The 27,336-nt window shown below is 40.0% G+C and overlaps 1 protein-coding gene across 5 annotated transcripts in view; it reads left to right on the top strand.

Annotated features, from left to right (window-relative positions):
• Positions 1 to 10,909, top strand: part of LOC125466119 (sodium channel protein type 4 subunit alpha-like) — a 185,021-nt gene extending 174,112 nt beyond the window's left edge. For all 5 annotated transcript variants that reach the window (XM_059638822.1, XM_059638818.1, XM_059638820.1 and 2 more), the window contains one exon: positions 1,786 to 10,909. In XM_059638822.1, coding sequence (XP_059494805.1) covers positions 1,786 to 3,224 — 1,439 coding nt within the window. In that variant the 3' untranslated portion in view covers positions 3,225 to 10,909. The remainder of the gene's footprint in view (positions 1 to 1,785) is intronic.
• The last annotated feature ends 16,427 nt before the right edge of the window (positions 10,910 to 27,336 follow it).

Raw genomic sequence — 27,336 nt, 5'->3', positions numbered from 1 at the left:
ATGTTATCACATCCCTCCTATAATGTGGATTCCAGACCAGCATGCAATACTCTGGCTGTGGCCTATCTAGCATTTTATACAGTTTCAGAATGACCTCTCTGCTCTTAAACTGTGCCTTGTATTCATAGTAAATGTTCTGACAGTACCATTTCCTTTGGTATATCCATGATCCTGGGACAAAGGAGGGTCCAAGAGGAAATCCTTTTCCTGATGCATGAGTGAAATGAAATGATATTTGTCCAGAAACAGACTTTTTCTATGTACCAATATATTTTCATGCCTTCTCATTTGCTCTTTGAGGCAAAAAGGACCATTTTCCTCATTCAGGCTGTCCTGTTGAGAATGTAGATGAGGCCAATCTGCAGCTGAAAGTTCTGCTGCCGTTTTTTTTGATGAGTTATTGGTTCTAGACTCCTCTCCTTGTGTTTTCTCTCTGCTTCTGATATGCACCTGTCTTTGAAGGAGAATGGACATTTTTTAAAATTTGTTAATGACATGTATAACAGTCCTGAGCAAGTATCTCACATTTCTCATCACCTCAATCATGTACCTCCCAAGTAGTGGCTATGCAGAAGGGAATTCCAGTAAAATTGGTAAATGAGGCATAGTATCTACAGCACACAGACTGGTTCAAGAGACAGCTCACCACCACCTCTCAAAGGCAACTAAGGTTGGGCACTAAATGCTGGCCAGAGAGCAATATCCATGTTCCATGACAGAAAAAGAGTATTGGCCTGACTCATCTTCTATACTACTGAATGGAGGACCAGGATGACCAATATGCTCATTTCCAAGTACTTTTTTTATTGGTTTTTCCATGTGAACATATAAAACTGACTGTCCAAGACTCTTGGTCAGCAACTAGCCAAGTTAAACACCAGACAAAATCTGCCACCTGTAGTTAACATGAATCATGGACTTGGGGCTGCAATTGTCTACCTCAAGTATTCTTTCCAGCTGTATACCAGTGCTATCCCACAGAGAGATTCCCTGGAGTGAAATGATCCTTGTTTCCACCTCATATTGTCCAGTTCAGTCATCAAACTGGGAAAGAGTGTTTTGAATCTTTACACATACAAGGAGAGAATATCCTGGATGAAAACAGTCAGCACCTGAGTAGAATTAGGACAAAGACAGAAATTGCTGGAGAAACTCAGCAGACCTGGCAGCATCTGTGAAGAGAAAAACAGAGTTCACGTTTCAAGTCCAGTGACCCAATTCAGACTTGGACTTGAAACATTAACCCCATTTTCTCTCCAGTGATGCTGTCACACCTGCTGAATTTCTCCAGCAATTTCTGGTTTTGTTTGTTTCAGATCTCCAACATCCTCAGCTATTTGCTTTATTTAAGAAATTAGACAAAAGTTAATGTTTCAGGGGTAGACACATTTTCAGGATGCAGTATAAACATTGTCTACTTTTTGTATTGTACAATCTACCTAGAAGCAACGGTCTACCTAAAAGTGGGCACTGACATAATGTAGGATGCCAATTCTTTGCCACTCAATTTACACAGTATTAACATCAATCTTAAAACATTTATTTTGGGAGACAGATTTAGAAATAAAAATTAGAAACTGAAAATATTGAAAATGCATAGAATTGGCCATCACCATAAAACAAGTGATCGAATGTATCGGTGGCAGCTGAGGAACCAATATATTCCCTCTTTCATGTTGACCAACTCACTGCACTGTCCACTTTTGATTCAGACATCCATCGTTTGTAGATATTCCTTGTAGATTAAAACAATTACTCATATCACGCCTTTTGATTTTTTTTCAGGTATTATGTTGGCAGATATAATAGAGAAGTACTTCGTATCGCCTACCCTGTTCAGAGTTATTAGACTGGCCAGGATCGGTCGTGTCCTACGACTTATCAGAGGAGCTAAAGGAATTCGAACTCTCCTATTTGCCTTGATGATGTCACTTCCTGCTTTGTTCAACATCGGCCTTTTGCTCTTTCTGGTGATGTTCATCTATTCCATTTTTGGGATGTCCAATTTTGCCTATGTGAAGAAGGAAACAGGCATTGATGACATATTCAATTTTGAAACTTTTGGCAATAGCATGATCTGCCTGTTTCAGATCACCACCTCAGCTGGGTGGGATGGTCTGCTCTCACCCATCATGAACAGCGGACCCCCTGATTGCGATCCCGACGTGGCTAATCCGGGGACCGATGTCAGAGGGAATTGTGGAAATCCGCCGGTCGGCGTCGTCTTTTTTGTCTCCTACATCATCATTTCCTTTCTGATTGTGGTGAACATGTACATTGCCATCATCTTGGAGAACTTCAACGTGGCCACTGAGGAGAGTGCCGAACCACTTTGCGAGGACGACTTTGAAATGTTCTACGAAGTCTGGGAAAAGTTTGACCCGGAGGCCACGCAATTTATCGAGTATGCCAGGATGTCGGACTTTGTCGACACGCTGCAAGAGCCATTGCGAATTCCCAAACCAAATAAGATCAAGTTGATTACCATGGACCTACCGATGGTGTCAGGTGACAAAATCCACTGTCTGGATATCCTGTTTGCGTTGACCAAGGAGGTGCTGGGTGAATCTGGAGAGATGGATGCTCTGAAGGAGTCTATGGAGGAGAAGTTCATGGCTGCCAATCCTTCCAAAGTCTCGTACGAGCCCATAACCACCACTCTTCGGCGGAAACAAGAGGAGGTTTGTGCAATCAAAATTCAGCGAGCATTCCGGCGTCACTTGTTGAAACGCTCTGTCAAACATGCATCCTATTTGTACCGCCGTAGCGCAACTGATGCAATTCTGCCTGACGAACAGGCTCCGGAAAAAGAAGGACTACTCGCTGCTCGGCTGAGTCAAAACTATGGTGTATACCAACCTGGTACAGAAGGTCCACCACCCTTAGCTCTGGAAGAAGCAACAACTCCTATAGAAGTATTAGCAACCCCCACAGAAGGGACGAATTCCACAGAAGAAGCAATGACTCCTACTGAAGGAGCAACGACTTCTACAGAAGTAATAGTGACGCCCACAGAAGGAATTCCTATAGACACAGCAGCAACTCCTCTAGAAGCACCAGCAACAGATGCAGCAGCGACTCACCTGAAAATGGCAGTTACCCCTCTGGAAGCAGCCATAACCCCACTAAAAGCTGCAGTTACTCCTCTAGAAGCTTCTGCCACTGCAGCTGTACCAGTAGACTGGATTCCTGAAACAGAAGACATTAGAGAGTCAATTGTATAATTGGGGTTGAAAGTGCTTGTAACAAATCAAGCTTACAAAACACAGCACAAGGTGCCAAGGTGTCTAAGCACTAGTGCCTTCAAGATGCTACTCCGTCTCTAATTTTTGAGCACTGAGATTGCAGTCTACAAATGGGAAGTGTATTGTGCAACTGATCTTTGCAGTACAAGCCAGGAGGACCTACAGTACGTTGACAGCCCTTGAGCCAGAGAAAAATGCCATCTTTTAAAAAGAATCTCTCTAACATTCTTGACTGTAATCAACACTATGACAAAGTGCTTAGTTACACCTCGAATATGCATCTCTCGAGTCTCATAATTTGCCTCATGTATAAGAAAGTAACATAAACTGTCGCTGTCTGTAGAGAGATGTTTTGAACTATACCCTTATCTTCAGGAAAGTGCGGTTGATCCTTGTACAGTGATTGGATTTATTTCAGATATGCTGATTTTAATTAACACTGAACATTAACCAGGTTGCCTTTTGATAGTCACGGAAGCAAAATCATTATCACACGGTAGGTTAGCCCAAAGATCATTTCTTCAGTTTCGTTTCAAAGCTGTTCAACTTAAAAATCCATTTACTTCTTTCAATACTGCGTGATTACTAATCAAATAAATGACACATTTAAAATATATGCAGCATTCAGATTATCTCTGGAGATGAACTTTCATATAGTACATTTTTTGTACGAATCAATTCAAAATGAAAAGCTACTTATTTAATAGCTCTGTTGTAATCTTTTTGAAACTCAGCTGGTCGGATACTATTTTAAATATAATAATTTTTGCATGCTGCAAGACACTAAAATAGATTGGCATTCAACAAGTCTCTCAATTACCGTTCTTCAGTGTAAATGCATGAGACGATGACACAGTTCAGTCTGCAGTATGTGGAGCCCAATATGGTACATTAGCACGTCAGGATAGATATTGTTACTGCTATAATGATTTTTACTGCCTCCGTGCATACTTACAAAATTCTGAGTCCTTCCTTTTGTTCAAAGCAAAGTAACAATTAAATTCTGTTGCTACTTTACCGGGAAGGACAGTTCTTTTCTTAGATGAACGTAAAACATGGATAAAACACCTCATTGATTCGAAAGTGTTGATTCATTAACACTTTGTTTTCAATCAGTTAATTGCTCAGAACAACCTTGAATACTGTCTTAGTGAATATATTAAAGAAGATTTGCACAACTTTATTTGATGTAGATTCTGGACAGCGTCATTAATCTCTGCACTTTCAGCTTATACTGCAGTGAGAAATTGGCTTGAAAGTTAAAGCTGGAAGATCTTTTAAAACAGATTTCAAAAATGAGGCAAATTTGGAACTCTTTCCATTTGTTTCTCCATAGTACGGGATATCCCATTAAAACGAGAGAGCTGCGTGGTATGCACCCAGCCTGAAAGAAAGTTTTGTTTTAAATTGATGTTACTATGGGTAAGAAAAGACCCTCAGAATCTTTATTTAGCTTATCACTTTTCTGGCTGATTTCAAGCCTGTCCATCCACAATCTCTTTCCCCGCTTCCTAGGATAAGTAACAAATCAGAGACCTGTAGCTAATCGAGGCTTACTCTGATAATAATCTCTGACCTCCTATAGGCAATCAACATGTTCTAGGTGCTCTAAGATGGCACATAGTTTTCCAGATTGTTTGACTCATGCCTTCCATATATCATTGTTGCCTTATTCTTCAGAAAGCCACCTTTCCTGGAAATCCAAGGAATCTGGTCGACCACACAACTACTGGAATCTTCTGCCACAATTTTCTCCTCTCTAGAAAAGATAAACAATCAACCTCACACCCTGCTTTCTAGTTTATAGAGTTGGCACCCGATAATGGTTTACCCCATCACCTCAACATAGTTTCATTAATAACAATTTTCATATAGGAACATCAGGAGCTGGAGTAGACCATTCAGCCTTTCAAGGCTGTTGTTCATTCGAGTAGATTGTCATTTGTCTACACCTCAACTCTACTGTTCTCCCTTTGGTCCATGTATTCCAGATACCATTAGCTAATTAAAAAATCTACCCCTCTCAATCTTGAAAGGTTCAGTTTTCCTTGCATTTAGTCTTTGGAGAGAATTCAAGGTGTGCACTACCTTTAGTGTAAGAAATTGGTCCTTGATTTTGCTTCTAAATGGCCTAGTTTTAATATTGGCATTACTCCTTTTGTTCTTGATTATTCAAGAGTTCATTGTTTCTCCATCCCTATTCTACCCCTCAACTTGTAATAATCCAGGGAATATAATTTAATTCGATGCAACCTATCCCCAGATGGAATCTGACCATCACTCCTGTTCATGGGTTTGTAACAGTGAGGATCCTCAGAGCAACAATGTCTTTGACCAAAATATTTGGAAAATGTGGGGGTTTAAGGTCAACAAGTTCATATAGAATTTTCAGTGTGTGAGAAGTGTCACATTGAAAATGTTGGACATTTTACCAGTGTGTTACTTGAGCTCTTTTGACAGGACAAAATATTATCAACAGAGCCATGTATTGTGACGCAGCACTTTAATCACTTTCTGGTCAATCTGGAACAACCCACTTTTAAACTTGAATTTGAACAAAATGCAAGGAAGAGGTTTTGCAAACATTCACACTGCACCTGAGATCAAGTCTGTGTCGTGCAAACTTGCCCAGGAAACATGCTGGTTTTAATGCTGAGTTTGCAGATCAGGTTAAATCAATACACTACTCTAGTATTAACTAGAGACTAAGATAGGGATTGCTATCTAAAGTCTGCTTTCAGATCATTATCTAGAACGTCCTCAAGGGCAGCCAACAGCAGTTCGATTTTTTTACCATGGTGTCTGGTGATTACGGAGGCAAGATTCATTAGGGATAGTATTTTTGTGCAACAGTGCTGAACATGTGATAGTGAGTTGAAAGACCATTTACATCTCTTCCCAACTTCAATGGAAATAAAACTTGGGAGAGGCATAAAAGGGGAAGCTAATTTACAACACAATCAAAATTAGCCTTACTGAATCACTAAAATTATCAATGAAATTTCTTCTACGGCAAAGTATCTGTCAGAAATCTTGACCATGATCCTGTCCTTTGTCCTGTCACATTTAGATTTGATTTAGGATAAAGGTGGTAACCCTAAGTAATTCACTGTTTATACAATGAGGACCTGCCCCTTATCCTGGCTGGCACTTAATGCCCATTCAAATTAAGGCAGAATGATATGGCTGAAGAAACAGCAGTAATTCTGTTTGTTATGGTTTTATTACTGTTGTTTTGAATGATTATGCTGTGCTTATATGAATAAATCCAATAAAATAACACTATATCTATATAAACTGAACTTGGCATAAAGAACTGCCAAATGATTAAAAAAAAGGGGCAAATGCTCAAGTGATGTGCTCAATGACGCAAATGTGAAATTATTTGATTTTCATCATGTTCCCATTCATTTCCTTAGTTATTCTTATGTCATTTAAATTTCTCAATTGAAGATTGGAATTGTATCTGAAGCTCATAGTCTTATTTTTGCAGAAGGTTAGCCCGCATTGTGATAATTCCAATTACTGGCAAAATGACACTGCTTACAATATTCTCAAAGTTGAGAAATAATTCCTGTGCACATGGCAAAATGTCTTTATATATATTTATTTATATATATATATAATTGTATCAGGCAAGCTTTTGTTTGTAAATATTATTTAATTCTTGTTCATTAACAACATGTGGCACAGCTGTTTTATTTTTCATTTATAACTGAGCCCAAAAACCTTTGTTGATAGGCAGAACAAAAGATCACTAATGAAGATGCACAACAGTACATTCTACCCTGTTATGACTAGGTAGTGCGTATGATGGATTTGATTAAACCATTCAAGTAATGCATCAACTTCTATTCTGATCATCCCTCATGCTTGTTTTCTTTTATTGAATTTTGTGCATTGTGAACCAGTTTCAGGGGAAAGTAAAGTTTCTTGGAGTGAAGAGATGATCTAGGCCAGTCACTGATGGGTATACAAAGTCTGCAGTCAGGCCTGCTGGTCAGGCAGAAATGAGGGGAATGAGAATGAATGCACCAATGTCTCCTCCACAAAATATCAAAATGCCTGGAATATGGAAAGGCTGTTTGCCTATCAAGATCACTCCACTCACTTCATCAGCTTCACTCTATTCAGAAAGTTCAGAAAGACCATTAAGAGCCATAAATAGGTTGATCTGGCACATAGACCAGTTGGCCAAACAGCATGTTCACAGTGTGCTTACATGTAATAATTATTCTTTCATGGCAACATGCCACTTTATATTAATTCACTTTTTTAGACGCATTGACCATTTCCCTTACCTTCCTGCAGTTCCATATCTTCTCATTAATTTTCTCATGATATTAAACCAATAGGATAGAATTCATAAATGTATACGGTCTGTGGAAGTCGTAGGTTCAATGGCCGTTTCTAATTCCATCCTTGCTGTTTTTATGAGAAACAGTCATTAACCTAAGGACTTCACAAAATATTTCTTTGCTGCTGATAAATACGTTTTGTTTTTGTACAGATCTCATGTACAATCAGGCTCAGAAACCATACAGCCTTGCACACTAGTCAAGTGACAAATCAAAATCACCATCCTAAAGTCAACTTAAAATTAAATAGAGAATAGTATATTTCTCTTGCAAATATTTTACCAGTTATTATTTCATACTGAGCGATGATACTAGTGAGGGCTTCTGAGTAAAGAAATTCAGCAGGAGCTTGCCAGTGTGGGGACAATTGGTCAAATAACCTCCTTCTGTGTGGTAACAAGTTTTGATTCTGAAAATAATCAAGAAAAATGTGGACAAACCGTCTCCAATGCTAGTGTTTTGGTTACAAAACCAATTTAGGGTAACTGACAGAAGGATCAGGGAGGCACATCAGTATGATTGCTGGTCTGAATGTTAGTACTACCTGGAATACTCTGCCTGCCTGGATGGTAGAAGCAGATTCACAAGTAACTTTCCAAACCAAATTGGATTAATATTTAAAAAAGTAAAAAATTGCAGGGCTGTGGAGAAAGTGCCAACAAATGCAAAATAACTGGATAGCCAGGGCAGGCATAATAGACTAAATAGCCTCCTTGTGTGTCATAAGATTGTATAGTTCTATCACAAACTCATTCAGGGCAACACATTTGTAAGTGCACTTCAGAAAGCTTTTAGTTGTATTAGAAGGCTACTTCTTAAACTTGATCACCAATCAAATCAGGATACTTGAAACCACATTTCTTTTTGAACAGCAAGGTTTCTGTTTTGTTTTGGTTAGGTTACAGGTTTACTCAATGTTCAATTGTATAGAAATTTGTAGCAAGCATCTCAGGATAAATTGTAGATTAGGATAATCATCAGTTTATAAAGACCAATTTTTATTGTCTCCACAGTGGAGGAACTGGATGGTTGCACGCCAGACATGACAGTGCCTAATTAAACCATCCTGTTCCTGTTCCCATTACATTTGCTGCCATTTTCAGCTAGTCCTGGAATCTGGTAGCTCATTTTAGGTCACCCCTCATTAATGTTTGATCCTAATAACTTCTAATCGCCAAGCGCAGCAACCTATTGAAACCGTTGGATTTTCAGCCCACTGTACTGACTAGCAACCGTCCCCTTCCCATTCTAATAGGCAGTATCCTGTGGCGTTTGAATGCTGGTTTAGTGGTTCCAACTCACCAACTTGAATGAAAGTCCATCAATTAAATTGGCTTGCACCCCTCCTCAAGGACGGTATTGTCAGACAATGTGGCCTCTTCATCCTTTGACATCCTGGTGTTGGCAATATTTAAAATCAATGTCATGATGGCACAAAATAGTTTTAGAACTGCAGCTTACTAACATCATGCACTGAGTTCCTCACATCAGTGCTAACCTGCTGTAGGGATTGTAGGATAGAATAAATTTACTCCCTTTCCTCCACAGTATTATTGTTCTCTTCAAAGATACTGTGGTCAGCTCCGGGTCACAAAATTATTCCAACAGCCATTGACAACTTTATCTTTCACTTCTATAATTCTCTGTCTAAACAAGTCAGCATTTTCATCCCACACTCTTGAAAACCTCCTGAAATTACACTTGTTTGAACACCCCTCAATTATTCCCATATTTCGCCCCATGTCCTTTTTTTATCATTTTCACCTTACTCTGAAGTAGAGCTCAATATTCTGTATTTATTCACTCATGGGATGCGGGCATCTCTGGCTCGGCCTGCAGTTATTGCAAAATATTAATCACTAGTGCCCAAAGGGCAGTTAAGAGGCAACCACATTGCTGTGGGTCTGGAGTCACATGTAGCCCAGACCAGATAAGGACGGCAGTTTCCTTCCCTAAAAGTCATTAGTGAACCAGAGGGGCTTTTCCATTAATTGACAATGGATGCATGGTCATCATTAGACTCTTAATTCCAGATTCCTTGTTGAATTGAAATCCTACCATGGCAGGATTTGAATGCAAGTCCCCAGAACATTAACTGGGATTCTGGATTAATCACCTAACGATAATACCACTAGGTCATGGCCTCCCTTAGCTGAAGCTAACGCTGTGTTGTGGGCAATAAAGCAATCAGTTTAGACATAGCAGATTCCAAAGACTGGTGAATGGGGATACCATCAGTGCCACATTTACTCTAGGAGTCACAGACAACCTGAATGGGACACATATTGTTATTCCTGGGTCAAAATTCCTCAGCTCTCCACTGTAGAACATTACAGGAAGAGTACCCATACTATATAGCCTGCAGCAGTTCAACAAGGAAGCTCACAACTACCTTCTCAAAGCTAATTAGGAATGGCCATCCATGCTGTGTGATTGAATAAGGAGAAGCAATGAGACAAATGATCAGAAACTCTACTTCACTGTTGTGAGTTGAGGGATAAATATTGTCCAGGACATTGGGGAGAACTCTCCTGCACTTCTTTGAATAGTGTCATGTGATCTTTTCTGCCTATCTGAGAAGACACATGTCATTTTAACAGATCACCCAAAATATGTCATCCCCAATAGTGAAACACTGGCACAGAATTTATGGAGTGGAGCCTGAGTCCACAACCTCCTGACACAGCAGAGAAAAGATGTTTCTATACAGTTCCTTGTTTACCAGCAACAATATTGGACTCCAATAAATAATTTACTGTGTGAAATGCTTGGAGATATTTTATCCGCATGATAAGGCATGTATATGAATGAGACATGAATGTACTTTTTTTTTGGTACCACACCTAATAATTTCATTATTGCAATTGTTAAAGTAGGAGTCAATGGAATTATATACAAATGCATTGAACCTTCAACTTTTACAATCGACTTTAAACTCTCAATGAAAATGGTTGCTTTTCTGCTATGGGTTACAAATATTACATTTCCAACAAAAATCTCTAATTTGATAAATGTGCCTCAGTTCTTCCCCAATTTTTTGTTTTATCTTGCTTTTGGAGACCTGATGACTTTGCGATGTTTTGATCCAGGGCTGTATTTTGTAACCACTGTACCTGCACTGCACCAGTTCTTAGATTTAATCCCCATGGTTTACACAGGTTTGTAGTAAGGCTGCTTGTCTGTAATATACATTATTCATTTTAAAGATGTAAAATGTATCAATAATGAAATTTAAAAAAAGATTTTTAGGGGAAAAAAATGAGAATTTTCCCTGTGAAATTGTAATAAACTATCCATTAGTAAATATGTTTGTTTTTCATGATTTCTTGTTAGGCAACTATTAGCAAATGCCGAACATCATGAAATCACACAAGCAACCACCAAATATAGCATTCCATGAGTATATTGCAATGTACATGTGTAAATGACCTTTCAATAATCCTACCACATCCAAGTTTTCACAATTTACACACATTTGCTCTCTGGCGTTCATTTTTTAGTGTGAATTTTAATTGGATTGGTTTTCATTTCCTTTATCTAGACAATTGGATCCAACCAAACTCCAACTAACTACTCAAATACTCTGGGTCTATCCCATCGCCAACCTATTCAGGATAAATTCTAAGTTTGATCAGCTGGATTTAGGGCAAAAATTTAAGCCAATCACATGAAGGGACAAATTCCTCATCAGTGTCTCAAGACATGCAGTAATGTCTCCACATTTTATGGGAAGAAACAGCAACGTATTCCTAGTGAAATTCAAGTGAACTATGAATTCACTCTCAACTCAGTTACATAACAACAGCCAATGGGTTTCATATATTGATCCTCCTACCCTTGCCCCATTGGGGAGCCACTGCAGGAACAGAAGAACCGTAGTGTCCATGTGAACAAATCATTGAAGGTTGCAGGACAATTGGAGTGCAGTTAATAAAGTATCCTGGATCTTACTAATACTGGCAGGAGCAAGGAGGTGACGCTGAACTTGTATAAAAGAGGGCTCTTGTGGCACAATGGTAGTGACCTACCTCTAGATCTGAACCTCTGGTTCAACTCCCATCAAGAACAGTTCTGGGTGCCACAGTTTAAGGAGAATATGAAAACATTGGAAAGAGTGCAGAAGAGATTTACATGAATGGTTCCAGGGATGAGAAGCCTCACTTATTAGGATAGACCGAAATGGTTCAGAATGTTCTCCTTGGACAGAAGGCCAAAGGAGATCTGTTAGAAGCTTCCAAATCATGTTGATAAAACAGTTCCCATTCATAAAAGGATCAAAGATGAGAATGCACATTTGAAGTGATTTGCAAAGGAGGCAATTGTGATATGAGGAAAAGAACTTTGTCATTCAATGAGTAGTTTGTGCTCGGAAGCACTGTTTGGAAGTGTGGTGGAGGCAGGTTCAATCAAGGCATTCCAGGGCATTGTACGATTAATTGAGTTGAAACTATATGCAAGGGCATGGGGAAAAGGTAGGAGAATGTCAAGTAGTTATAATGCTCGTTTAGAGAACTGGCGCAGACGTGATGAGCCAAACAATTCTGTGATTCTATCACCTGCAGAAATTGGAAAAGTTTTAGCATTTATCCTTAGACTTGTTTGGATTATATTCTCCAATATAACAATTGTACTTCAGAGTACTTCCATAAGATACATTTGCACACTCTGGTGGTGTGAAAGGTACTTGTACAAATGCAAGTGAATCTTTTCTCCATTAGGCATTACTTACCTTCCCAAGGCATTTTAGCAATAAATGTAGTGACACCGAACATGTATACATCATTGGTGATGCCACATTTGAAGTGTCAAATGTCATTCACTCACCATGAAAATATTCAGGAATGAGCTTCAAATGGATTACAAGCTCAAACTTCTGACGAGAGACTGACAGAGCTGAAATTGGATAAATTAAGATCGAGGTGAGAGGGACCCTGATTATGAACACACTGACAACCAGGATAGGCTGATGTGACACTCCCTCATTGCTGCCTGTCATAATCAGCATTGTACATTCATTTTTAAAAATTTTTTTAAATCTGGTTTTGTAACCAAGATGGTGCTGAAGAATGGTGACTTTTTACACTTCACTGTACTCATGCATTCTTGTACTTGAGTACATGGAACAAAAAAATCTAATTCTAATTCTAAGATATGTACTTCATTACTTTATTTGTCATACATCTGTGAAACAATTTTAATAATATTAAATTGGATTAACTTTAGTTAAAATCATACTTTAAAAATGTTTTTATTTATATAAATCAATAAAAGGATGCATAATGTTTCCAATGTCACTAACACTGTGATACGCTTTGAAATTCAATTAGAATATTTGATCTTGGATTCTTTTCTCTTCTATCTGGAAGGTATCACCCATATACTAGTGCCACTGGCCTCCAATCTCTACCCTTACCCCCCACCCCACTGTGCATCTGTTCATTATATTTTAGAGATGTGGCTATACTTTAAAATTATTTAATTGATAGTGAAGCATTTTAGGAACTCTTAACATCATGTAAGGTAATGATTCTAAGAATTCTTACTTCTTTTTCTAAGTATGACCGTAAGATTTGAATTTGTTTAATTTGGAAGCAAGCAAAATCTGAGCTCAATCCAGTCTTTACCCAACAATTCCCAACAGCTTCAGGAAGCAAGCAAAAGTAAAGTAGAAAACTTGTATCAGAGATAATAGGAACTGCAGATGCTGGAGAATCCAAGATAACAAAGTGTGGAGCTGAATGAACACAGCAGGCCAAGCAGCATCTCAGGAGCACAAAAGCTGACGTTTCGGGCCTAGACCCTTCATCAGAGAGTATGATGAAGGGCCTAGGCCCGAAACATAAGCTTTTGTGCTCCTGAGATGCTGCTTGGCCTGTTGTGTTCATCCAGCTTCACGCTTTGTTATCTTAAAAGTAGAAAACTTGTTTGATTTTCTTCAGTTCTTTTGCCCAGTTTCACCAGTCTTATTGCCACCACAATTGTGATTCAGTTTGTATTACTCCACACCACAGTATGCAGAAACCATTCTAACTGACCCACTAGTGCAGGTAAACTTGAACATTTCTGTAGATTTTGGAATCACAGGCTGGGATTCACCCAGCATGAGATAAGTCCGGACGAGAGGATCAAGTGAGATTTCTGAGCCCAGGGGAGTAGGAGGCAGGATGACATTGAATAATTAAGGACAGCAAACTGATCCCTACCTTGCTACTGACTCAGAGTGCCAGCATCACCAAGAGACTGCTGAATCTGCAAGGAGAACAGGAAGACCCTTCCATTGACAGGTAGGGTAAAAATTTGTGCCTGTGCTAGGACCAGCAAGGCAACCTGGGGAGCAGAGAGGAAATTTCTCCAGCCGTCAGGTGGGAACAGCCATAACCACTGAGATTTTCTTTCTTCTGGAATCTCTAGACTTGAAATTCCCAAACCCACTCACTAGGGTTACTATTGGTATACTAATCCCATGCAGCTAACAACCCTGACTTGCAGAGCAGCTCCTCTGTCAATGGCAAAATGCCAATTGCACAAGAAGGTGGCCCTCAATTGGGCCCTTTCTTTAGCTTCGTTGGTGGCCCCTCTGCAGTCGAAAATGGCCACCCTTGGCACTGCTCATCCTGCCACTAATAGTCAACCATAGCCTTGTTGAAGCAGTGCCTCGAATTTTACCAGCAACCTGCTCAGATCCCTTCAACCAAGGACTGTAAAATCCTGGCCGGAGAACTTACATTTTTCCAAACTATTAGATTTCCCTTTCGTCTTTGAGCTCTGGAATCATCAAAAGAAAGAGCAAACCTTTACCATTACATTGACAAATATCAGCTCAGACTGTAGTCCTGCAGGGTAATTTTTTTAGTTATATAAGCCTTATAAGATGGAAATTGTGTTAGCAGCTAGCTTTGTGGAGAAGTCCTATGCTTTTATCAGACACAGAATGTTTTGTTCGAATGTTATAAGTGGTCAGATGGACTTATTCATGTATTCTGTTTTCCGATCTGCTTAGTAAATTAAACCTGATAGGATACTCATATTCACGGATTATTTTGGGACAAATTGCCTTCCGGTTTGTTCAATTTTGAACACAAATTTAGAAGTTGGTAATCCAAGATTTCCTGTGCAATACCAGATCTGGAAAGGAAGTAAACATTTCATATTTTATATATTGCAAATGATTTATTCCCTTTAGTATAGAAATAGATCCTACCCACAAAAGAATCTCCGGTAACCGTCTTCCAGCTTTTGACATTTAAGTCCTGAAAGACCTTTGCTAATAAGGCTTAAGCTGAAAAATGATCACTTGTCATATTTCATACAAACACTTAACATGGTCATAACAACATTATCAGTCAGCTATTTTTGCAGCGGTATTGACGATTGGCAAATAGTGAGATATCGGATGGACATATTGGCTCAGAGTTTCAACTCCAGGCATTGTTGAATATACAGAGGTGCTGGATGGATTGTGACTCCTCAGACAGCCCACATATTGGGCTTTGAGTGTCATTATAATAAGTCAATGAATTAACAGGATAGGTCTGGGATCAGGGCTAGAGATGAGGTTTGGATTCAATATCAGGATCAAGGCCTAGATTGAGGTCGAGCCTAGGATCATGGGTCTGCGATTCTGAGATGGATCCATGTGGAGGGATCTTTGGTAAGGTAATACAGACATTGGGGTCAGGAGCAAAGGGATGGTCTGGAGAACGGGGGAGTGTGAATGATGATGGGGTTGAGTGGTAATGGGAAGTGACTAACAGAGGGTGTTTGACAATTGGAGGTACAGGGAAGGGGGAAGCAAGTGACAATGGAATGTGATGATCTGGGGAGGGTTGGGTGAACAGTGACAATGAAGGGTGAGTGACCACAATCAACTCCTTTAACTTAGAACCTCAAAGCCTCAGGATCAAGGCCTAGATTGAGGTCGAGCCTAGGATCATGGGTCTGCGATTCTGAGGTGGATCCATGTAGAGGGATTTTTGGGAAGGCAATACAGAGCTACACGAAGGTAATTTTGCTTCTTGGTTAGTACTAGCAGTAAAATAGTAAATCTGGTTTTCTTCAGTGCAGTCAACACTGGTTTCTCAAGAAATGTCTGTCTTGAGAAGAACACCTCAAGCAGAGAGTGAGCCCTTTAATAAAATGTACATAATGCCTCATGCTTGCTCTAGTCACAGACAAGGAACATACATCTTTTGATCCTACCCGATTTGGAGGAGGAGCAGACTTCTGGCCATCAAAATACATAGGCTTCCTGCTGTCATATTAAGGTCTTGGTGGTCTGAGGAGAGCCTGATAAAAATCTACCACAAAATAAAAACTGAAAGAACTGCTGATGTTGCAAATCAGGAACAAAAACAGAAGATGCTGGAAAAGCTCAGCAGGTCTGGCAGCATCTGTGAAGAAAAAAAGTCAGAGCTTAACGCTTTGGGTCCAGTGACCCTACCTCAAAACCTGAGGACCCGAAACATTAGCTTTGATTTTTCCTCTTCTCACATGCTGCCAGACCTGCTGAGCTTTTCCAGCAACTTGTGTTTTTGCAACATCGAAAGCAAGATCAGTTTCTAGGCAATTAAGCTTTGCCTTTTAATATTGCAAACAGTACTTTATTTGGGGAATATAAAACATTTTTATTTTACTCATGATCCAGTACCAAGATTATTTTTACAAATAATTGAGCAAAATTCAAACTGCAGTCATTTGTAAGACTTTGGAATTGTAGAAAATGACACACCACACAACAGTCTAAATGTCTGAACCATGCATTGGATTTTTTTTCCCCCAAGTGCTAACCAGTCATCTTGTGGTGTAGCAGCAGTCATCATTTCTATTTTTAAAATCTGATACTGGTCTGTGACCATTTCTCTGCCAAGTCACTGATATACTAGTCTTGTTCCTCACATGGAGACTAAATTTGATATGCAGAGGCATCTGTTAATGTAATCACAGACTCTTCCATCTTTTCCTAGGGAGCTGTACGTCATTTTTCCTTTTAAAATATGTACAGCCCACATTCTAATATCTTTTGAAGTAAATCATATCTGCATTGAGTAGAGTATTTTTAAAATATAAAATTGAATAGATCAAACAACATAGAACGAGGCCATTCATCCCAACCGGTCGATGTGAGAATTAATGCTTCACTCGAGCCTCCTCCCAACATACTTTATCTTGCCCTAGCAGCGTAACCTTCTGCTGTTTTCTCTCTCCTGTACTTACGTAACTTGCCTTGAAATGGATCTGTTATTCACCTCAACTATTCCATGTGGTCACAAATTCCACCTGTAACACAGCAGTTTGTTAACAACAGTCAGTTCTTTTTCTTCCCAACCTGAAAGCAAGGATTGAATAAAGCAAAAGGAGGAAGAAGCTCTCTTATGGTGATGCAATTCAAAGAGAAACCATTTTAATAAAAGTCCTACAATGAAAGGCTTTTTAGCCCTGCTGTCAAATTGGTTGAGCTTTGCTGAATCTTTCAATTGAATATTAATTGCAGAGTCCTAGGGCCTAGCAAATATGAGAGATTTTCCACTAGTTGTTATGGATTACTTATACAGTGAACAACATATTACATCTATAGTCCTTATTTGCAATGTATCTACCTTTTCAATTGTACCGCTTGACATAGTCACTGTTCCATTATCCATTTAATACTTAGCATTCACATTATTATCTCACGGCTGGATGTTATCAAAGTTGAGATTTACAATGGTTCATTGTCTCTTTCTGTAAAGCTGTAGGTCTCAATCAATCTGAAAGTTAGTTTATCCCTCCTTCCAACACTTGGCCAGCAGCCTTGAATATTATGACATTTTAAGTACTCATTCAAGTGCTTTACAAAGGTTGTGATGTTTCCTGCCTCAACTAACCTCCCAGGCAGTGCATTCCAGAGCACCACTGCACTCTTGGTGATAACACTTTTCCTCAACATCCCTCTAAACCTCCTGCCTTTCACCTTAAAAATGTGTGCCCTTGTTACTGACCCTTTCACTAAGGGGAACAGCTGCTTTCTATATACTGTCAGCACTACTGTTTGGCCTCTTGCTGAATGCGGGAGCAGCCGAAATGTGGCAGAAATTCATCCCTGTGTTACAACCAAGAACACTAGAGTGATCCTCAGGTCCGATGGAACTCGTGCAGGCAGGTGATGGATTGCAACCCCTAAATTAATGCTGCAGTCAAACATTTAAACCCAGAAATCCATGATATGGAATTGATTGCAATCTTACAGCCGAATGTTGCAGTTAAATAAATATGGCCAAGATGAGAGATGTTAAATCTGGAGTTGGTAATACTCCTAGAGAGCACTGCTACAGCCAATACATTGCATTATTCGTGTTGATAACCTGGGCAGTCATGTTAGGTGCATGGTAGATGAGTTTGCAGACGAACCCAAATCTGTGTGAGAGTCAAGATTGTGGAGTGATGTAGCTAAATCCAAAAAAGATTCTGATGTTGCTGGAAAGTGGGCCAGAGACAGAAAATAGTATTTAATTTCAGTCAGTGAAGTGCCATGACTGCTGGCCAGGCCAACACAGAAGACAGCTATTATTTTCAAAAAACAATATTGAAAGAGAAAGTTGAAGGATACCATTGCTACTACATACTGAGGGTCTGTGACCAATTTGGAAAAACTGTCAGTAAAGGTATAAGAATATTGGTTTGTATCATAAGAGCCATTCAGTATAAATCAAGGCATTGTGTTTGTCGCTTCTAAAAAGGTCTCTGGCCTGACTATGGGTAGGATTTTCATTTTGGGATAAGGATCCAGCATAGGATCAAATGTAGATCCTGATCCTGCATTCCACCATCAATCGCTTGATATCAATTGGCCAATTAGTAGCCAGAGGAAAAGCTCCTGAAGCAATTGAGGACAATGAGAGAGCTGTTGAGGATGATTTCCAATAGAAAACTCTCTAATAATACCTGGCAGCTGCACAATGTTGAGTGCCTTACAATGGAGACAGCTTATGTAAGGTAGACTAAAGTAAATTTGAAGGGGCTGCAGCTGCCTGATGTTGATAATGGAGGAACAATCCTTTCACTGGACAGCCAGTAGCTGCTGGAGGATGGATGGGAGTAAGAAGTGAAACATGACCCCTCTCCCATTGCCTTGTTTAACTGGTAGTGAACTGATTGCTACATCGGATTTTGCTTTTCACTGAAGTTGCACAGGATAAAGATCTTAATTAAAGCACTTTAATTGGCTACCTGTCAGCGAGCCATTGCACTCTGACCTTGGCTTCCCAAAATTCGCTTAAAGGCAAGATAATGCCACTAAAAGTGTATCCTACCAACAAAATTAAATGCCAGTCCACCTCAGTGTACTCCAAAATTTCCTGCCCTACATCTAGAGGCATGTGCCTAATTTTGAATCCTCTGTCTGGTGGATGACTCACTTGGTTATATCTTATGTGCCCAACTATCTGTGTTATCGGTGGTGGGGTCACGTAAAATAGGAGACGTGCCTGGCCCATTATTTTCCACCCACTCTCAAACTCATTTGTAAAACATGGTGAGTGGGCAAGTAACAAAATCAGCAGCTGCCAGTACATTTAAATAAATTATTAAGGGTTGATTCAGTTGATCACCCAGTTATTTAACCCCTACAACACACTGCACCCACCATAATGTGGGTGCTAGGGGCAGCTGGGTAGAACTGTGAGGCCCTTTATTTGAAAAGAAATGTCTGAAAGCCCAGGAAGCAAGGACAGTACAATATTCAGAGTGAGCCCATCACACAGCAAGGCACCCCCTTCTTTCCTACTATCATGACCTTCAAACACAATCCTCTATCCACCTTAGATAACATGGTGTGAAGCTTGATGAACACAGCTGGACAAGCAGCATCAGAAGAGCAGGAAGGTTTGACGTTTGGGTCAAGGCCCTTCTTCAGAAAGACCACCTTCTTTCTGAAGAAGAGTCTCGACCCGAAACGTCAAACTTTCCTGCTCCTCCGACGCTTCTTGGCCTGCTGTGTTCAACAATCTTCACACCGTGTTATCTCAGATTCTCCAGCTTCGGCAGTTCCTACTATCCCTCTGTCCACCTTGCCTGCCACCCTGTCCTAAATTGGCCAAACCCTCCAAGCAATACTCCAGAATCATGTCACTTGAAGTTTCCACTGGACCTCCTTCTTGAACCTGGCCTGCTGAGTTCTTGGCATTGTCAGACTGCTAATCAATCAGATTTGTCAACAGGACGGCACCTCCTGCCACTAAGGAAGTGGAAATTATTTCTCTGAAACTTTAACCCACTGGCAATGTATTACAATTACAGGGCAAACATCCCCTCAGTCTGTTTGCTTGTTGATAACTTTCCTTCGGGGCATAAGTGGTCAACCATCAACACCAGCAGGTAAAAATCTACCTGATATCTTTGGAAAAGACCCAGAGAGAGCTACAAAAAAGTTCTAAAGTGGCAGATTGAGTTTAATTTGGATAAATGCAAGGTATTGCAGGGCTTGTACAATAAATACTAGGGCCTTGGATAGTGTTGTAAAACAAAGAGACCAAAGGGTTCAGGGGTACACTTTGTTGAGGTTTGTATCACATGTAGAAAGGGTGGTTAGGAAGGCCTTTAACACACTTGCCTTCATTACTCAGATCTTCCAGTATAGGAGTTAGGATATCATGTTGAGCTTGTACAGGCCGTAGGTGAGGCCTCTTCTGGAATACTGTGTTCAGTCCTGGTTGTCCTTTTATAGGAAGGATATTATTAAGCTGGTGAGGGTTCAGAAGAAATTTATCAGGATGTTGTTGGGAATGGAGGGTCTGAGTAATAACGAGAGGCTTGATAGGCTGGGACCTTTTTCACTGGAGCTTATGAAGTTGAGGGATGACCTTATAGAGGTTTATAAAATCATGGAGGGGTATAGACAAGGTGAAAAGCAGGTATTTTTCCCTAGGGTGAGGGATTTCAAGGCTAGAGAGCATATTTTTAAGGTGAGAGGAGAAAGGCTTAACAAAAACATAAGGGGCAACATTTTTGCACAGAGAATGGTTGGTGTGTGGAATGAACTTTGAGAGGACATAGTGGATGTAGGTACAGTAACAATGTTCAGAAGACATTTAGTTAAGTTCACGAACAAGAAATGTTGGAGGGATTCGGGCCAAGCATAGGTAGGTGGGACTCATTTAGTTTGGGATTGTATCTATCCACTTGAGAGCAGCATGGACTTAATTATATATAAATTAATTAAAGGGCTGGATAGCTTCTTTATTTATGGATTGTTTCATTCTAGCAAATTGCGAGGAACCAGGGAACACAAGTTAAAATTGTGTGACCAACAATGTATTCTTTAATCTAAATGAGGACTGAGAAAGAAAAAGGATCAAATACACTCAGATCGGATACACACAGACAGAGAAAAATTAAGGAAAGCAAGATTGTATTATGAGAGATAGAGAAAGATAGACAGATGAAGGGAAATGAACAAAATAATGCAAAGCCACATTTGACATTTTTACATCTCGAACCACCTGAAGGAACAAAACTCCACAATTTAAATAGTTCCATTTTGGGACCTAAGCGACTGAGTCACATTGTCTAACTAATTTGTCACTTTGATAAAATGGAACTACCAAGAAATTTCTGGACTTCTCTCTCTGTCTGATGAATTTCATTGGGAACTAATTGTGAAACTCCTGTAAGTTCTCAAAAATAATTCAGGCAAAGGTCAAGATGCCATTTCTGCATAATTTGATTAACGGGTTATAAAGAATTGCGGTTCATAGCAGGTCTTTCAATTACCTGTACTTGTTTGTTGATTTGTGCATCACTAACAGCAGACATTGTGAATACACCATTAGCTTTCTGCAAGGATCTAAATCATTAAACCTTGGAATTCAGTCATCTCTGCATTCAGCTTCTGTGGCACATTGATGCAATCTAGTGGCGATTTGTACAATTGCATGCCATTTTGTGGTTGTTAAAAAGTTATACGTAAATGATGATTATAAATTGAGAAATTATTCACATTTTAAGTATATGAATTTTTCAATATTTTCAAAGTGATTGTTTTAGATTTTTCAGTCCACTCTCTCCATGCTAAATTTTTGTGCAAGGAAAATCATGTCTCTCAAATTTGCTTGAGTTTTTTTGAGGAAGTTACCAAAGAAGTTGATGAGGGGCAGAGTGGTAAATGTTGTTTACTTAGATTTTAGTAAAGCCTTTGACAAGGTTCTGCATGGGTAGACTAATTAGTAAGGTTGGGTCACATGGGACTCAGGGTGAGCTTGACAATTGAATACATAATTAGCTTAATGGCAGGAGGCAGAGAGTAATGGCGGAGGATAGCTTTTTGGACTGGAAGACTGTAACCAGACGTGTTTCACATGGATCAGTTCTGGGGCCTCTTTTGTTTGTCATTTACATAAATAATTTCAATGAGAATAAAGAAGGCGTGGTTAGTAAGTTTGCAGATGACACCAAAATTGGAGTGGGTTCAGAAGACATTTACCAGGATGTTCCTAGGTATGGAAGGTTTCCCTTACAAGGAGAGGCTGCATAGGCTGGGATTTTATCCACTGGAGCATAGAAGGTTTAGAGGCAACCTGGTAGAAGTTAATAAAATAATAAGAGAAATAGATAGAGTTGATGGTAATTGTCTTTTCCCTAAGAGAAGGAATTTCAAGACTACAAGGCACATTTTTAAGGTGAGAGGAGAGATTTAAAAAAGACGTAAGAGGGTGGTTCGCTTGTGGAATGAACTTCCTGAGGAACAAGTACAACATTTAAAAGACAGTTGGATGGATATAGGATAGGAAAGGTTTGGAGGGATATGGACCAGGAGCAGGCAGGTGGGACTAGTTTAGTTTGGGATTATGTTCTGCATGGACTAGTTGGACTGAATTAAAATTATTTCTGTGCTTTGTATGACTCTATGAGGAAAGCCTAAACTGGGCTATTTTACAGCTTATCAAATAGCTGACCCACATGCAACTTTATGAGGACTTTTGTCTTTTCATGCAGAATTCAGTGTGCATTTTGTGAGCTTTGACAGAGAACATGATGAGTGTGGGTGCCAACACAACAGCCCGGCTACCAACATCATACACCAACCCCATAAATGTCATGCCTCAACCCCTAAATCCTATGTTACATTCCATTCTCCAAAGCCACCAAATGCATCTTACCCTCGACCACCTCAACCTCACAAAACAATCCATAGCAGTTCTATTCCACTGAGCCAAGACAGGCCACCCCACATTGGCCCATATCAACCCTGTCACCTCTATGCCCTGTATATAACTCCAATAGCCATTCACCTGCTACACCCTAAGTATGGTTCCCAGGAGTCACATTGAAGCAACAGTAGGCATTTTAAAATAATTGGAAAACCATCAAATCTACCAATCAAATAAAACATAAATTCAAACTCAACATTATTCACACACTAGTACAAGAAAACTATAGGGGGAACAAAAGACTGTAACCTTTGTGTGATAATAAGGCTTATAACATCAAAGACATAATTTGTTATTAAAGGTAGTAAAAAATGTAACATTTCTTGCATCCTAAAACCACCTACTGAACCAAGTTTTTGAAAGCCACCCAAACATGCATTATGGAACAACCACCCAACAATGTCTTCCACCTCAATGAGACTCTTTTTCTTTCAGTTCCCCTTGACTGCTTTCAATTCCTTCCACTGCTTGATGAAGTGACAAGCATGGCTGGGAATTTCTCATTTCAAATTAAAAAACGGAAGTCAGAGTTTCATGGCATTGTTCCTGCAGAAGCCTGGAGTGAGTTGTCTTTTGCAATCACGTGCTTCTCAACTCGCTATTTATACAGGTGTTAAATCTTGTGGTTGGTGAACCACAAATACTCATCATTGCTTCTTGCTAGGACCTTCTGGTGCCATTTTAAAGCCCAACGGGGTATCACTTTAGACATCACATGCCAAGAACCAAGCCTCACACTTGTCTCTAAAATCTGACCAGATGGCACAGAAGAAAACTAAACTTGCTCCCCTCCTTCATGGAGATGCTGGTGGAAGGAATGACAGATAGAAATTCAGTCAGACAGACAGACAACCTTCCCAGTTTACTGCAAAAAGAGGCCACTCGACCAGATCAGGCTAGCCTGCGGAATGAGAACAAAATGAGTCAGGACTGTTTTAAGTGTCCAACATAAGTCAATGATCTCACAAAGGTAAGTGATGCCACCATCTCTTTAAATTTCATGTTCAAAGGCCATCATTCACTTGACTCTGCCTCTGCACATGTATCTTATGTTATGGACCAGACCAGATGTCCTCAAAAAAATTTTAGGAAGATAGTCTATACCCAAACTTTTTCTTATTTTTAAAGGCAAAAGTGAAGTGGCTGTTCCAGATGCAATGTGACTAGTCAAACTACTCGACATTAAACAACTCACAATTTATTTAAACACTATTGTTAAAATTCCACCAAAGAAAGAGGAATTTAGAATAACTTAGCTCTATTGAAAAACTTAACAGAATAATGGATACAGTACCTATTACTAATTAACTGTTCCAATATAATAATGTCTCCTAAATACATCCCTTGGCATAGGAAAGTTCAGACATAGATTCTCACATGCAATTCTCCAATCAGAGAAGGAAAAAAGAGAAAATTCAGAGGGACTGGCATCCAAGGGATATTTGCTGAAGCTCCCAACTCTGATGAGACCATAATAGCTTCTGCTTAAAGCAAAACCTAAAATCTTAGAAATCCTGATGTGTGAGACCTGGCCCTACCATTAAAAAAAAAGCCCAAGGTCTCTCAAACTGTTTGCTCTGATGGGTCTGATAGATTGCTCGGAGCCTCTGCCTTACAACCTCTCTTCAAAAATAAACCAGGACAAAATAACTTCTGAAAGTCACAGATCATCACAATTACCGAGAGTGTCTGTGTGTGTGTGTGTGTGCAATAGTAAGTGTCTGTAATAGTGAGTGTGTGTGTAATAGTGAATGTCTGTGTATGTGTATGTGTGTGTGTGTGTGTGTGTGTGTGAGAGAGAGATAGTGAGTGTGTGTGTGAGAGAGAGATAGTGAGTGTGTGTAATAGTGTGAGTGTGTGTGTGCAATAGTGAGTGTTTGTATGTGTGTAGTGGTGAGTGTGTATAATAGAGTGTGAGTGAAATAGTGAGTGCCCATGTGTAACAGCGAGTGTGTGTGTGTGTGTGTGTGTGTGTGTGTGTGTGTGTGTCTTTGTGTGTGCAATAGTGAGTGTGTGTGTGTGTTTGTGTGTGTGTGACTGTGTGTGTGTGTGAGTGAGTGTGAGAGAGAGAGAGAAAGAGAAAGAGTGGGCAATAGAGAGATAGAAAAAGAGAGAATCTCCTAAGTGCAAATAGTTTGAATGGAGCAGATTTTGTCAGATGTGTCCAGGAAGGATTTTAGACTCAATATGTAGCAGTGAGTGTGTACAATACTGAGTGTGTGTGTGTGTGTGTGTGTGTGTGTGTAATAGTGAGTGTGCGTGTGTAACAGTGAGTGTGTGTAATAGTGTGTGTGTGTGTGTTTGTAATAATGTGTGTGTGTGTGTGTGTGTGTGTGTGTGTGTGTGTGACTCTCCTAAGTGCAAATAGTTTGGATGGAGCAGATTTCATCAGATGTTTCCAGGAAGGATTTCTGACTCAATATGTAGATAGACCAACTAAAGGGGAGGCCATATTGAATTTGGTGCTTGGCAACGAACCAGGCCTAGTGTTAGAGCATTTCTGTGATAGTGATCCCAACTCCCTGACCTTTACTATAGTCATGGAGAGGGATAAGAGCAGACGGTGCGGGAAAGTATTTAATTTGGGAAGGGGAATTACGTTGCTATTAAGCAAGAACTGCGGAGCAAAATTGGGATCAGATGTTCTCAGGGAAATGCATAACAGAAATATGGAGGTTGTTTAGGGAGCACTTGCTATGAGTGCTAGATAGATTTGTCCCACTGGGGCAAGCGATGGTAAGGTGAAGGAACCTTGGATGACAAGACATTGGAACATCTAATCAAAAGAAAGAAGGAAGCTTACTTAAGGTTGAGGAAGCAAGGATCAGACAGGGCCCTAGAGGGTTACAAGGTAGCCAGGAAGGAATTGAAGAATGGTCTTAGGAGAACTATAAGGGGGCATGATAAAGCCTTGGTGGGTAGGGTTAAGGAAAACTCCAAGGCGTTCTATATTTATGTGAGGAACAAGAGGATGGCCAGAGTGAGGGTAGGGCCACTCAGGGATAGTGGTGGGAATATGTGCGTGGAGTCGGAGGAGGTAGGGGAGGTCCTTAATGAATACTTTGCTTCGGTATTCACCAGTGAGAGGGACCTTGATGTTTGTGAGGACGGTGTGAAACAGGCAGATATGCTCGAACAGTTGGATATTAGGAAGGTGGATGTTTTGAAATTTTGAAACACATAATGATAGATAAGTCTCCTGGGCCAGATGGGATATACCCAAGGTTTGCACAGGAAGCGAGGGAGGAGAATTGCTGTGCTTTTGGCGATGATCTTTGCATCCACACCGTCCACTGGAGTGCCAGATGATTGGAGGGTGGCAAATGTTATTTCCATATTCAAGAAAGGGAATAGGGATAATCTTAGGAATTGAAGACCAGTCAGCCTTACTTCAGTGGTGGGTAAATTATTGAAGAGGGATTCTGAGAGATAGTATTTATGATTATTTAGAAAAACACAGTTTAATTAGAAATAGTCATCATGGCTTTGTGAGGGGCAAGTTATGCCTCACTAGCCTTATTGAATTGTTTTGAGGATGTGACAATACACATTGATAAAAATAGTGCACTGGATGTGGTGTATATGGATTTTAACAAGGCATTTGACAAGGTTCCCCATGGTAGGCTCATTCATAAAGTAAGGATGTCTGGATACAGAATTGGCTGTCCAGTAGAAGACAGAGGTAGTAGTAGATGGAAAATATTCAGCCTGGAGCTCGGTTACCAGTGGCGTTCCACAGGGAAGTGTTCTGGGACCTAATCTCTTTGTGATCTTTATACATGACTTGGATGAGGAAGTAGAAGGATGGGTTAGTAAGTTTGCCGAAGACATGAAGACTGGTGGAGTTGCAGACAGCTGTTGTAGGTTGCAATGGGACATTGACAGGATGCAGAGTTGGGTAAAGAAGTGGCAGATGGAATTCAACCCAGAAAAGTGTGAAGTGATTCATTTTGGTAGGTTGAATTTGAACACAGAATACAGGGTTAACAGCAGGATTCTCGTAAGTGTGGAGGAGCAGAGGAACCTTGGAGTACATGTCCACAGATCCGTCAACGTTGCCATCCAAGTTGATAAGGTTGTTAAGAAGGTGTATAGTGTGTTGGCTTTCATTGGCAGGGGAATTGAGTTTAAGAATCCTGAGGTTATGCTGCAGCTCTATAAAACCCTGGTTTGACCACACTTGGAATATTGTGTTCAGCTCTGGTCGCCTCATTACTGGAAGGATGAGGAAGCTTTAGAGAGGGTGCAGAGGAGATTTTCCAGGATGCTGTCTGGACCAGAGGTCAGGTCTTAAGAGGAAAGTTTGCGTGAGCTAGGGCTTTTCTCATTGGAGCGAAAAAGGGTGAGAGGTGACTTGATAGAGGTTTACAAGATGATGCGAGGCATAGATAGAATGGATAGTCAGAGACTTTTTCTCAGGTTGGAAATGACTATTATGAGGGGGCATAATTTTAAGGTGTTTGGAGAAAAGTAAAGGGGAATTGTCGTAGGTAGGTTCTTCACACAGAGAATGGTGGGTGCATGGAATGCACTGCCAGTGTTGGTAGTAGA

Source organism: Stegostoma tigrinum, chromosome 31, assembly GCF_030684315.1.
Source record: "Stegostoma tigrinum isolate sSteTig4 chromosome 31, sSteTig4.hap1, whole genome shotgun sequence".
NCBI lineage: Eukaryota > Metazoa > Chordata > Chondrichthyes > Orectolobiformes > Stegostomatidae > Stegostoma > Stegostoma tigrinum.
This window is presented reverse-complemented; position numbering and strand designations above follow the sequence as displayed.